The following is a 13484-nucleotide window of genomic DNA, read 5'->3' as shown; positions in this document are numbered from 1 at the left end:
CACGGCTCTGAGAATCAGTGTGGTGTGTAGAAGAGGGCTGGGATTCTGCTCTGTCTAGTGCCTCCTGTCCCGTTGACTGGAACGGCGTCTGTCAGGAGAGTTCTGCAGTCAACCGAGCCGATGGTTAGTTCATGAACTCCCAGAGACCTGACACACTCTGTGGAAACCAAGTGTGGTTTGTGCTATTCCTGTTTCATCTTTGGGGAATGTGCTTCAACATCTAAAGATTAAAAAAAAAAATACATACATACACCATTTGGAAGAATTTCTGTGTTTCTGCATATGAACTTACGTAACTTTATGGCAAGATAAACTAATCAATATTAAACTGCCTCTCTCCAAATTTCCTCTGTGGCTGGCACAGACTAGCATTTTCAACTAGATATAATTAATGTGAACATGCTTGTTTTTGCTTAAAAATAAAACAAAACCTCTTTATTTATTCAGATTGGTTTTCAAGGGGAAGGAAACACTGAGAATTCCAAGAACCTTTGCTGGAGGGTGGGAGGATTCCCTGTCAACTCCCCCGGAGTCAATGAATCTTGAAGGGCCCCGTATCTCTTACTGCTCATTCTGGTGTGCCAACAGCACCAAGGCCATGGCTTTTCCATGCAGGAGCCGTCCAGAAATGACGGGACAGGACACACCCGCCGTCTGCCTGGGCCTCTAGTTCACCCTCGATTCTTCACCCCTCCGTGCCCTTGCCTTTGCTGGATCACTGGATTCTCCTTACAAGAAGAAAGCAGGAAAAAAAAGAAAAGATGCTTTCTGGGATAGTTCTCCTCACTATCCCCTCCAAATGCCTTTATAAACAACAACCAAACCAAACCAATCTGCCCCCCTCCACGAAACAAAACAAAAACCACTGATGATTGCCAATCTAAAAAAAATTAAAATTGCCAGTCCTTTCACGTCACTTAAAGGAGACAGCCATGTTTGGTGTAATTAAAAATGGGTACTTATACAGCTGTCCTGAGGTTCATGCATAAGAGGATTGACCTTTGACCTTGCTGCCTGAGTCCTCCCGGCACAAAACCGTCAACTCTTCATTTGTGGTGCCAACTCTTCCTCCACTCCATTTCTGCATCTGGGATGTCAGTACCTGCGGTAACTGAGCAATAAGGGCTGAACTTTAAAATACATTGTCCACACATTTTGTCCGGGAGTCTGCAAGGCCTGAAGACTAGTTCTGTGAGTTTCTGAAAATGCCCCCAGGGAAGGAAGGGGAATCCAACAGCCTCCTTTGTGAGTTTGGCAGGAGCTCAGGGAACTTTGGCTCTAGGTGGTACCCCACTGCCGGGGCCTCCCCTGCCTTAAGCGGTCCTAGGCTGGCATCCTTCTGGGAAGAAAGGGGCGGGGTATCTGGGGATAGATACATCCGCACAAAGCAGCGCTTTCCCCACCAAAGCCCTGAGAGGCGGAAGAAGCAGAGCTCAGCATCTGGCTGATGTTCAAGCGCTCACCCAGCAGGCTTCAGGCAGCTTTGGGTCATTTTGAGCCCATTCTGCCTGGAACTGAATGCCGGGGCAGGCTCGGGTCACCACCTGCGGGCCGGGGGCGGGGCGGGCCACACACGCTGAGGGACGCGGAGGCCGGAGGAGAGCTAGGAGTAAGAAAAATGTGACCCTGCGACCCCAAACGCCGCTAGGCTCCCTCTCCTGCGCTCCACCTGCTCGTCTTCACACAGCTGCCAGCGGGCCATGGCCAGCCCTGCGCCCTTAGTGGCTTCCATCAGCCACCAAATGGTGGCTCTGCAGACCCTGCAGCTCCTACAGCAGGAGTGGGGATGGGGCGACGGTCCTAGCGCCCCCGGAAGCCCGCGCGGTCAGGACCACGTGCCGGTCGCCCAAGCTCGTCGCTCAGGCCAGATGCGGACCCGGCGGGGGCTGGGGCGCGGGGGCGCCGGAGCGCGGAGCTCCCCCGAAGCAGGCGGGCTGCGAGGCGCGGAGGGGGGCGCGGAGCTGCTGCCCTTCCCCCGGGACCGCGGGCCCTGCACCTTGGCGCGGATGGCGATGCGCAGCGCTCTGGCCCGCGTGGTGGACTCGACCTCGGAGCTGGTCAGCGTGGAGCAGACTCTGCTTGGGCCTCTCCAGCAAGAGCGGCCCTTCCCCATCCACCTGAAGGTGAGTCTGTCATGCCTTCCCCTTGGCCTGCAGTGGCTGGATGGAGTGAATGGGGCCACAGGGGTCCAAGCAGGGTGTGGTCAACCTGCTGTGGGCGGGGGAAGAGGGCAAAAGGAGATAAGCACAGAGGACTGGCATGTGGGACAGAGAGCTTGAGAACCAACCACCCGGGATGCGTCTGACTAACTAGACCTGGACCAGGACGAGTGTGTGTGTGTGTGTGTGTGTGTGTGTGTGTGTGTGTGTGTGTGTGTGTGTGTTTGTGTGTGTGTGTGTGTGTGGTGTGTGTGTGTGTGTGTGTGGTGTGTGTGTGTGTGTGTGTGTGTGTGTGTGTGTGTGTGTAAAAGGGTTAGGGTGCAGGATGAGGAGGAGAAGCCTTGTCAAGACCTACCTGTCACACAAATAATTTTTCTACCTGTAGAAGTCAGCTGCCCCTACCTCCTCCTCCAAGCCCAGCTGCATATGTTATGACGGCATCATCCACGTTTATTTAAAGTTCCTTCACATTCGTGAATCACAATAGTTTTTCATAAATCCAGTTCCTCACAGAGTGCAGAGACCCGACAGAGAACCCAAATCCTCATGAAGTGGGCTGAGGGCAGGTGGTCCCAGAAGTTGACAGGCTTGCTAACAGTAACAGGGACTCCTGCTGAGTCAGCTTGACGTGTATGGGGGCTGGAACTGGGAAGAGAGCTGAGGTAAGCTGGGGTCTAGGGTTTTGGGGTTCGGTCCTGGCCTTACTGTTAACTAACCTAATTGTGTTGCTTAGATTTTATTGACTTGACACAAGCTAGGGTCATCAGAGAAGAGGGAAATTCAATTGAGAAAATGCCTCCATCAGATTGATGGTAGGCAGGTCTGTGGGGGCATTTTCTGAACTAGTGATTGATGTGAGAGGGGAGCGGAGGGGAGAGCCCACAACCCACTGGACAGCGCCACCCCTGGGCAGCTGGCAAAGCCGCAAAGCTACACAGAGAAACTCTGTCTCAAAAAACCAAAAAAAAAAAAAAAAAAAAAAAAAAAAAAAGAACGCTAGCTGAACAAGCTAGTAACCATGGTTCCTCCATGGACTCTGCTTCAGTTCCTGCCTCAAGTTCCTGCCCTGACTCCTTCATGAAGGGCTGTACACTGTAAGCTGAAACAGACCCTTCCCTTCTCAGGTCACTTTTGGTCACTGTGTTTATCACAGCAATAGAAAGCAAACTTGACATTGTCTTAATGTCACAAATTTTTTGCGACCTGCCGGCTCTCAAGTTGTGGCCGGGAGCATCATCTTGTCTAACCACTTGGGAGTCCCGAGGAGATGCAGTGTTGAGGAGAGCTTGGTGCATTCCTTAAGAGCTGATGCTGTTCTTATTCTACACGCCAAAGTTTGGAAAACATGCACTATATTAAGTTGCATCATAGGCTGTAGAAATTCAAATCAAACATCACCAAGCACTGTCGGATGCAGGGGCGTCTCTCTCTCTTCCTCCCCCCCCCACAAGAAAAAAATTAAATTCTGCCAATGTATGACCTATCATTGGCTGTGAATTACATACTAATTTCATTGAGTTTAAGTTATAAAAGAATGTGTATCTCAGAACTGATGAAATTTTAAGTGCTGTGCAATATTAAAACACATTAGAAATACATGTGTGTAATAGTTGCTTTGGGGTCACTATGGCCAAAAGCCTGATGGAAATAACTTAAAGGAGTAGAGGTTTATTTTGGCCTAGTCTTCACCTCTTTTCCTCTTTGATGGCACTGGGAAGTGAACCCAAGACCCCGAGCATGCCAGGCAATAGCTCACCCACTGAGTTATTTGCCTAGTGACAGATTTATTTTTGGCTTACAGTTGCAAAGATATTTTGGTGCATCCTCTGGGGGAAGGAATGGTGGAACAGCTTCTTGGTGCTTAGACATCATGGGGACTTGTAAGCAGGGAAGGGGATGGGTGGGTGAGGGCTAGGGATGGTCTTTAGTCTTCAAAAGCCTACCTCTACCACATAGGCCCCACTCTCTAAAAGCTGTACAGCCCTAACCCAAGTAGAGTAATTCACTGGAGAACACTCAAAACAGGAGCCCGTGGTTGTTTTTCATATTCAAGCCAGAGCAGTGTGTTGTGGAATATTAGTTTAAGATGTGTTACATTTGTTTATGCTGTGGAATATTTGCTTAATGATGCAAACATGTGTTGCATTCTTTTATGTTGCATTTGTTTGACTCTGTAAAGCTGTGTTACTTTGCCTGTCTAAAACACTTGATTGGTCTATGAAAGAGCTGAATGGCCCATAGCAACGCAGGAGAGAGAAACAGGCGGGGCTGGAGGGCAGGAAGAATAAATAGGAAAAATCCAGGGAAGAGAGAGAAGAGGAGGAACGAGAAGAGGAGGAACGAGAAAAGGAGGAGAGGATGATGCCAGGGGCCAGCCATCCAGCTATGCAGCCAGCCAGGGAGTAAGAAGGAAAGAAAGAGATATAGAATAAAGAAAGGTAAAAAAAAAAAAAAAAAAAAACAAAACCCAGAGATAGTTAAAGAGAAACAGGATAAGTTAAGTTAGAAACAAGCCAAGCTATGGCCAGGCATTCATAAGTAAGCATCAGTTTCCGTGTATTTATTTAGGAGCTGGGTGGTGGGCCCTTAAAGGGTAAAAAACAAACAAACAAACAAACAAAAAAAAAAACCCAGTGTGATGTCAGACATGCAGGACACAGACAGACTGGCAGCTAGAGATGCTGAACGATCTGTTTTGTCAAAGGTAATCTATGAAGGCTGCTTGGGGAAGCAACTTCTTTCTTCTTCTCTTTTTTAAAAATGACTGTTTGCTTTCCACATGGGGCAGAAGCGCTGTGTGATTCAAACCACAAGCATTGATGTGGCTGCAGCTGCGAGGAGTTCATTTTGGAAGAAGGGCAAAAGTGATTCTGGACACCTAGGGCCGGTCAGGGGAAAGGCCTACATGGCATTCTATAGCCATAGAAAACATTAGAGAGAGCAGTCACAGATGGGGAGTTTCAGTGTGAGTCAGGTCAGTGGTGATGTTCTGAGGCTGCCAGAACCAGAACCCTAATGCCACTGGCACTGAGGTTGTGGTGTTTTGTTCAGTACAGTGGCCACCCATTTTCAGAAATCCTTTAGACATTTCTGGGTGACATAAGGTCCTACGAACACTCTACCCCTTTCCATGTCTTTATCTAGATCTTACTCCTCCTCTGGGAAAATTGATGCCAATGGACCAAAATATCTTCCTTTCCCTCTGAACTATTTCATTTATGTGTGTGTGTGTGTGTGTGTGTGTGTGTGTGTGTGTGTGTGTGTGTGATGTATGTGTGTCTGTGGGGTGTATGTGAGGTGTCTGTGGGGTGTATGTGGCATGTGTGTGTGGTGTATGTATGTGTGGTATGTATGTGTGTGATGTATGTGGTGTGTGTATGTGGTATGTGTGTATGTGTGGTGTATGATGTATGTGTGTGTGGTGTGTGTGTTCATGCTGTGTACATACATGTACATGTGGAGACCAAAGATCAATGTCAGGTATCATTCTCAGTTTCTCCCCACCTTTTTTTGAGACAGGGCCTCCAACTAAATCTGAAGCCCACTAGTTTGGCCAGATAGGCTGACTAGTGAGTCCCAGGGATCTCCTTGTCCCTGCTTCCTCGGCCCTGGGATCTGAAGAGTGTTACTACTCACCTGGCGTTTTGTTTGGTTTTAACGTGGGTGCTGAGGATCTGAACTCTGGTTCTCATGCTTACCCAGAAAGCACTGCGCTGACTGAGCCGTCTCCGCGGTTCTTCCACCCGCCTTTCTTATCGTCTGTCTCAGACAAATCAACGTTTCCCTCCCGTGGGTTCTTCCTTGTCCCACTGAAGAGAATCCTACTTGTCCCTACTCATGCTTTCTACAGAGAAAAGTACTCAGCCCTACGGAATACACTCTGTATTTTCCTATAGGTACATTTAATCTATAAATTAGATAAAGTAAGAGATTAACTACAATAACAGTAAGCTAGAACAGTGAATAACCATGTACAGTTATAAGTCATGTGAACACTCCCCCCTTCTAATCTTGTCACACTATGTTTATCCCTTTGGTGGCCTAGGACAATGCCTGTGTGTGGTGAGGTGAATGACAGAGGCCTTATGACTTAGCATTAGGCACCTACAGAAGGGCCTCTTGAACACAAGCTCTGTCAATGTAGTAACAGTGTTGGCTCAAAGGCTAGTATACAACTTGGAACCTGGGCAGAGGGCTGATTAATATCCCCGGCAAGGTGCAAAGGACCATTGCAAGAGTAAACCACACTGCAATACTGCTGAAGAAATAGAAGTTCATGGTTGTCAGTAGCCACAGCTAGGAGACTGCTTGTTACCTGAGACAAAATTGTGCTTTTGTGGTCCACCGGCTAGTTTATTTACAGTTTTATAATAGTTTATAGTGGAAGTGACATGAAAGCTTTCTGAAATAAAACTTTGGGGAAAGAGGCCAGAAGGTTCTAAAACAGCTCTACTTGGCTACTGGGCAGGAACTAACATGGGGTTTGACCTCCATGAGCACACCTGAGTCGTCTGGACTCTTCACAAAAGTGCTTTTCACTGGACTGTCCTGCTGTAAATGGTGCCATACCCAAAGCTAGAGCATGAGGAGGCTTCATCATGGCCCACCACCAGTCAAAGTGCTGAATTTCCTGTAGATGATGGACTCTTTATGGTGATTGGTACACACCCAGGTTCCGCACTGCGTATTTCATTGATGCACAGTGACAAATTTATGTGAGCATGGCCTTGTGACCTTGGAGTTCCAAGCCAGACTCTGATGAGTAGGTGAGGTTGGGGGAAGTTCCCGGTTGTTCCCAGTCTTCCTCTCTGGCAGGAAACACCATTCTCATTCCACTGACATGTGTGCTGTGGAGAATCCTGATGGGTCTGTGGCCATGTTTGTTTTTAGCACTGCCCTAGGTTGCAGAAGAGGAGCTGGTGTGCTGGCTAGGCAGATGTTCAAGGACAAGGTGTTGCCCCAAGGAACTCAGGAGAGGTTTCTTTTCTTCTTAAGTTCAACATGGCATAGATGGGATAAAAGGCGATGGTACTGGGGTGGGAACAGGCCCAGTCCTCCCAGATGGATGCCAGGAGGCACGTCTCCTCCAGGGTATATGATTTCTTTATTTTCAGTGTGTGTCTCTGAAGATCAATAGTACTATTTTTTTTCTTGCTTCTGCCTCTGCCTCCATGTATATCTCTGTCTCTGAGGCACAGCCCGCTCACCATTGTCTTTGCCTTCCTGTCGGCCTCACTTCCTGTCCTTCCTGCTCTCTGTTGATATTGTTAGGAAGGGATGTAGGAAGAAAGGGGCGTATGAGGTCATTGGAACTCTACCTTGGGCTGTGACCATCTTGAAGAGAATGAACTTCATTCTGACATCAGTAGGTTGCCAACCAAAGTTGTGCAGATCTCTTACGTGACTTTGGAGGTGACATGTTAGGTAAAAACATCACCTTAGGGGCTTGCAGCGATGGGTCAGTGGTAAAGTGCTTACCCTGCACATACAGGCTCTTACCTTCATCCCATGTAAAAAAAATGGTAGTGTGTGTTTGCAGTTCCATCCTGGGAGGCAGAAACAGGAGCATCCCTGAAGTTTGCCAGCCAGCTAGCTAGTCTAGCTGAATCAATGAGCTCCAGGATCAGTAAGAGACTTTGTCTCAAAAAAGAAAGGGGTGGGGCTAGAGCGATGGCTCTGAGGTTAAGAGCACTGGCTGCTCTTCCAGAGGACTTGAGTTTGATTCCCAGCACCAACAGGGCAGCTCACAACCCTCTATCATTCCAGTTTCAACCTCTTTTGGCCTGCATGCATGTACACAAACATACATGCAAACAAAACATCCACACACATAAAATATAAATATATATTTTAAAAGTAGAGGGGTAGGGAGATGGCCTAGTCAGGAAAGTGCTGCACAGGCATGGAGTAGACCTGAGTTCAGATCTCCAAAACCCAAGGAGAAGCCAGGCAGTATGGCATGTGCCTGTAAGCCTAGTGCTTGGCTGAATAGAGACAGGAGATGCCTGAAGTCCATTGGCCTGCCAGTCTAGCCAAACTGATGGGTCCAGGTTTACTGAGAGATCCTGTCCCTCAAAATAAAGGTGGAGAAGAACTGAAGAAAGACATCTGGTATCAACCTCTGGCCTCTATGTATTCGTGAATGCAGATTCACATGTACACATGCACACTAACAAATAAACACTGTACACACAACACTCATAACACACACGTACAGATAGTGATTGACATCGATCTCTTTCCTCCTACACATTTGCACACCCACATGAACATGTACTCACATCCACTTATAGGTTGTTTAAGAATTATCTGCATTTAAGAGCCTGTGACATCATATTGCACTTATGGATTTATTGCCCATCAATGCTGCTTTCAGAAAGCAAGCCCAGAACCTGGCTCCTGCTGACAGATGCCTCCTGTCTTTAAGCCTTCAGTTCTGAGGGGAGTGTTTATTTTCAGTAAGATCCTGAAAGGGGCTTAACTTCTCCTTTTTATGGGCATTACCGGAGCAAAAACTTGAAGTCACATTTCTTTTCGGGTTTTAAAAAATACTGTTCAAACATTCCAGACATATGCATTATTAATAAACACAATATACGATGCAAGAAGGCCCTAGGCCAGTGGTGTTCCTAAGAGACTTCCTTCATACTGAATAAGAGCTCAGAGCTGAGGAAGAGAGAATGCCCCTGGGCAGGCCACTGATTAGCAGGGGTGACTGTGCACAGTATAGACAGTTCTCTATGCCAGCGATCATTAATTATATTTTACAGATGAGAAAATGCATTTTCCATAGATGAAATGGATTATCTGAAGGTGACCTATCAAAGGGCAGAACCAGAGTGTTGATGGCAATTGCTTTGTTCCTGAGAGAATTGGCTCTGTCTGCTCAGAGGGAGGCCCGTCCTGACACTCAGGACAGCCTGATGGCCATGCTGAGTGACATATTCACAGTGCTGGGAATTAGTATGTGATCTTTGGAATCTTTGGAGAAGGCTACTGCTTTACCTATTATAGGACAGAGTTCTGCGAATAATAATAATAATAATAATAATAATAATAATAATAATAATAATAAAAACAGTTGTTTTTTAAAAAGAGTGTTAGACTGGACACTTGGCTTAGTGCGTAAAATCTTTTGGCATGCAAGTCTTATGACCTGAGTTTAATCCCCCAAACCTGCGATGGAAGGAGAGAATGGACTGCCAAAAGCTGCTCTGCCTGCAACCTCCACATGCACTCTGGCATATGTATACCACTGTGTGCACAAACACACATATACACATCATAATACACTTACAATAATGATAAATCAATGAAACTGTAATCTTCTTACAGTAGTTTCATGGTGTGAGCATGGGTTTCTCTAGTGTATCTGAATGAATTTTTGACAGGAAGGCATGGGGCACACAGTAGAAAGGACTCATCCAGCTTTGTAGGGACCCTGGACTGGGCATTGATTCTAAGTGTGTAAAAGTCTGTTCTTCAATGTCTGCAATTTCCCCATGGACTTCTGCCATGTCCCATGTGGCTTGGGTCTAGGAACCATGGTTAGGAGCAGTGAGAGAATAAATAAAAATTACACAGCTACATGAAGAGTTGAAGCTACTGGTTGCCTTCTTCTGCCTCAACCTGGAAGCTCAGCACGTTTACTAGGTACAGCACAGGGGGAGGAGTTAGCCAGTCCCATCTCTGTAGGCAAGCAGTCTCAGACTATACCTATCTGGAGGAAGAAGTTGCAGTTGATATTCTTTGCGCACACTGACCAACGGTCCATAAACACTCATATATACAGACCCCATGGAGAGCTTTGCTACCCATCTTGAGCTTGGTCCTGGTGGGTAATGGCTTTGCCAATTGTCCCATGAGTCCAAGGCCTTGGGAGTTCTCCACAGGCCATGTCCATGTCAAAACACACACTCAGGTCTTCCTCCTCTCACTGCAGAGCTTATTAATTTTCATTGCATGTTTGGATAGATGATCATGTGCCCATTCTCCCCACTGCATTATCAGCTCTTTAGAGACAGGGAAACGTGTCTCCTTGACTTTATCCAGTGTAGTCAAGTCACATAGCTTGATGCACATTTAAAATAAATTTGCTACTTTATTTGCTGAGTTAAACAGGGCTAGATTGGTACCCCACGAGATTAATTAAGACATGGGAGGGGAATCTCAATGCACTTGAAAAGGTCAGTGGTGCCTTCAGTTTGGGCCGCTGTAGCCATGGCCACATTTCATAGGCAGAGTCTGAATTACAGAATGCTTTCGGGGCTCCCCCAACTGTTTTCAGTTGCTCCTGTATGTGGTTTTAACTCTGGCAAAGTGCTCAAAGTGCTGTAGGATATTGCCTCATTTGGGGGAGCGTCTGGGACTTCCTCTATAAGTCACAGGAGAATATGGTTTGTCATCGAATGGAAGGCACTCAGAGGGAGATCGTGGCCAGTATTGATCTTGTGTGTTTCTACTGAAAGCCACAGAGCATTTAATGAGCCTTAACCTTCTGTCTTGGGATTCCAGTCTTCCCCAGCAGGAGCAGCGTTAAGTTGATTGAGGGCAATGATTGGGTGTACTCAGAGTTGGCATTCAGCCCTTCTAGAAAGAAAGAGAAGATATCACCTGTTTTATTTCCTCCCTCTACTTCCCCCTCCCCAGAGTAGGAGTCCCATGGAAAGTCAATTACCAATCATTTGCTTTCGTTGACTGTACCTGTATGTTAGAAAGGGTTAAAAGAAAAGATTATACTAGGCTAATCAAAAGAGACCTTGCAGAGTTCACCAGACCTCTGCAGTGGGCCCAGGCCATTGGGAACCAGCTGGAAACCTCTATGATTTCACCCAAAGATGCCCTATTTGAGTCTTTACATAAGTAAATGTGAAATCAACTTCAGGTTTCAGATCCATGGGTTTATTTTACTTTATTATTTTCATATTCTTTTTTTAAATTTTTTTTTATTTTGAGATAGGGTTTCTCTACATAACAGCTCTGACTGTCCTGGAACTCCTTCTGCAGACCAGGCTGGCCTCGAATTCACACACAGAGATCTGCCTGCCTCTACCTCCCCAGTGCTGGGATTAAAGGCGTGCGCCACCACTGCCCCAGCTGGGTTTATTTTTCCAGGCATTTTAATTTGGGTTAGGTATGAACAGGAGCACATCATGACCATCATGGTAGGGAGCAATGGCAGCAGGCAGGCAGGCACGGTGCCGGAGCAGTAGCTGAGAGCTGACATGTTGAGACAATGATGATGAGGCAGAGAGAAGGAGAGCTAACTGGGAATGGTGTGACCTTTTGAAACCTCAAAGCCCACTCCCAGTGACACACCTCCAACAAAGCCATGCATCCTTATCCTTCCCAAACCATTCTACCAACTAGAGACCAAGCATTCAAATATATGAGCCTATGGGGCCATTTTCCTTCAAACCTCCCACTCCCCAACCTTCCCATTAACTCTTAGCCTTCTTTGCATTGGTAGGAAGTGGGGTGTGGTGGCATTTTATGCTTTCCTCCCAAGCTATTGAGTTTAATTATTTGCTTAGGAACTTTCTGTAATTTTTTACTTATGCATGTAGGTATTTAAGTCTGCATATCTTTCTACTTTCCACAGTTTTGATGCAATGTTTCTGTGCATGTTCTATATAAAGTATTTTCAAAGTTCATTTTTTTTGGTAGACCTATGAATTATTTAGAAGTGCTTTTTAAACTCATGTGTGTTTGGGAAGATAAGCTGCCTCACTGATTTCTCCCTGCGTGTGCTGGGCTTTTTGTATGACACAGACTTCCAGATGTGTTAAGATATGCTCTGTGATGATATGCTGGCATCAGATTCCACAAATATTCCACACTTGTTTCAAAACAACTCTGTTTGATTATTTCCATTGGTTCAAACTAATATTTTCCAATTTGTATAGTATATGCTGTATGGTTTATTTTGTTGCATGATCTACCAGTTTAGGGTATTTAAGTTTTTTGAGACTGGGATCTCACTGTGTAGCCAAGGCTGGCCATTTCTGGAGGCCACGTCCATTGCATAGTAAATTCTATTGTGGAATCCTGAGCATGGTAAATACCAAACAGTAAGAACACAGGCTATTTATGTATTTGTCACGGCTCTCTTAGGAATAAGTAACAGAAACTTGGCTTCAGCTAACTTCAGTAAAAATGGCTGTTCGTTAACTCAGCTAGATGAGAAATCCTGGAGTTCCCTGCTGGATCCATATAGTCAAAAAAGATTATTAGAGTCAGTCACTTTTAATCTCCTCCATCTACCTTTTTGCTTTGGAGACATCCTCATTAGTACTTTGTCCTACAGGTTACAAAATGTTTGCAAGTAATCCTGGCCAAAGAGAGCTTCTCTCTTCCAGTCCAGTAGCCGTGGGACCAGTGGCATTTGTAATCACCTGTACCTGACCAGTCACTTGACTGAGTGTGGTCGCTCTGTCTATCTCTGGTCAGGTCACTTGACTGGGTGTGGTCATTTTGTCATTCCTGATCAGTTCTGATCTCATGGACCCGGAGGTGGGATTGGGTCAGCTTTGGTCCAGCCACCCTCCTATAGCTAAGGATGGAGAGAGTGGTTCTTGGAGAAAAATCTGGACATCAGGCAAGGGAAGCACAACCAATGTCCCATCATCGCTCTGACTTCCCACCTGTTTGCTGTTCATTGCAGGACAGTGTTGAGTTTAGAAACATCTGCAGTCACCTGGCTCTGCAGATTGAAGGACAGCAGTTCGACAGAGACTTGAATGCCGCCCATCAGTGCCTGAAGACCATAGTCAAGAAGTTGATCCAGTCACTTGCTAATCTCCCATCGGATGCCCACGTGGTGGCCTGTGCTTCCTTGAGACAGATCTTACAGAATCTCCCAGATGTATGAGCATGAGAGACAGCCAGACTGCAGCTGGCTCTGCTGAGAGAACCGGATCCTTTGCCTTCCTAAACAACTAGCAGTGATGGGTGTTCATATTCCCAAAAGGACTTGATAGTTCACGTCTACGTCTGCCCAAGAGCGCCTGGAGCCTTCAGCATTATAGCATGCGAGTGCACATATTTCTAAACTTGTAGTGTACATTTTTTAAGTATGTTAACTTACTGCTGATTTTATGACTGAAATATATTTCTTTTTGTGGAGCTAATTGGATTGTATATATGTATATATTTATTAACCATATTAAGCATTGGTTTTGACTGAATGATATTTGAATCTATATTTGTATTATTGTGGGCTCTCAGGCTTAATACAGACTTGGATAGTAGAAGGACCCTGGCTCTTCACATTATTTTGAGTGAATGGGACATTTGGGAACTGACACATTCTGGTTGTTGGGCACT

General features: G+C 46.1%; 1 protein-coding gene across 1 annotated transcript; it reads left to right on the top strand.

The window, feature by feature from the left end:
* Window positions 1-1365: 1365 nt before the first annotated feature.
* On the top strand, window positions 1366-13411 carry Dleu7 (deleted in lymphocytic leukemia 7). The gene is made up of 2 exons (XM_006984289.4): window positions 1366-2123; window positions 12823-13411. Exons 1-2 carry the CDS (start codon window positions 1701-1703, stop codon window positions 13027-13029), a joined length of 630 nt encoding a protein of 209 aa, XP_006984351.1. The 5' UTR covers window positions 1366-1700; the 3' UTR covers window positions 13030-13411.
* Window positions 13412-13484: the final 73 nt, after the last annotated feature.

Source organism: Peromyscus maniculatus, chromosome 9 (genome assembly GCF_049852395.1).
Source record: "Peromyscus maniculatus bairdii isolate BWxNUB_F1_BW_parent chromosome 9, HU_Pman_BW_mat_3.1, whole genome shotgun sequence".
Classification (NCBI taxonomy): domain Eukaryota; kingdom Metazoa; phylum Chordata; class Mammalia; order Rodentia; family Cricetidae; genus Peromyscus; species Peromyscus maniculatus.
This window is presented reverse-complemented; position numbering and strand designations above follow the sequence as displayed.

Bases quoted from the DNA above. Each gene is read 5' to 3' on its own strand.
- Dleu7 (XM_006984289.4), top strand. From the start codon at position 1,701: ATGGCCAGCCCTGCGCCCTTAGTGGCTTCCATCAGCCACCAAATGGTG. The intron at 2,124-12,822 runs GTGAGTCTGTCA...TGTTCATTGCAG, and splicing joins CCTTCCCCATCCACCTGAAG to GACAGTGTTGAGTTTAGAAA.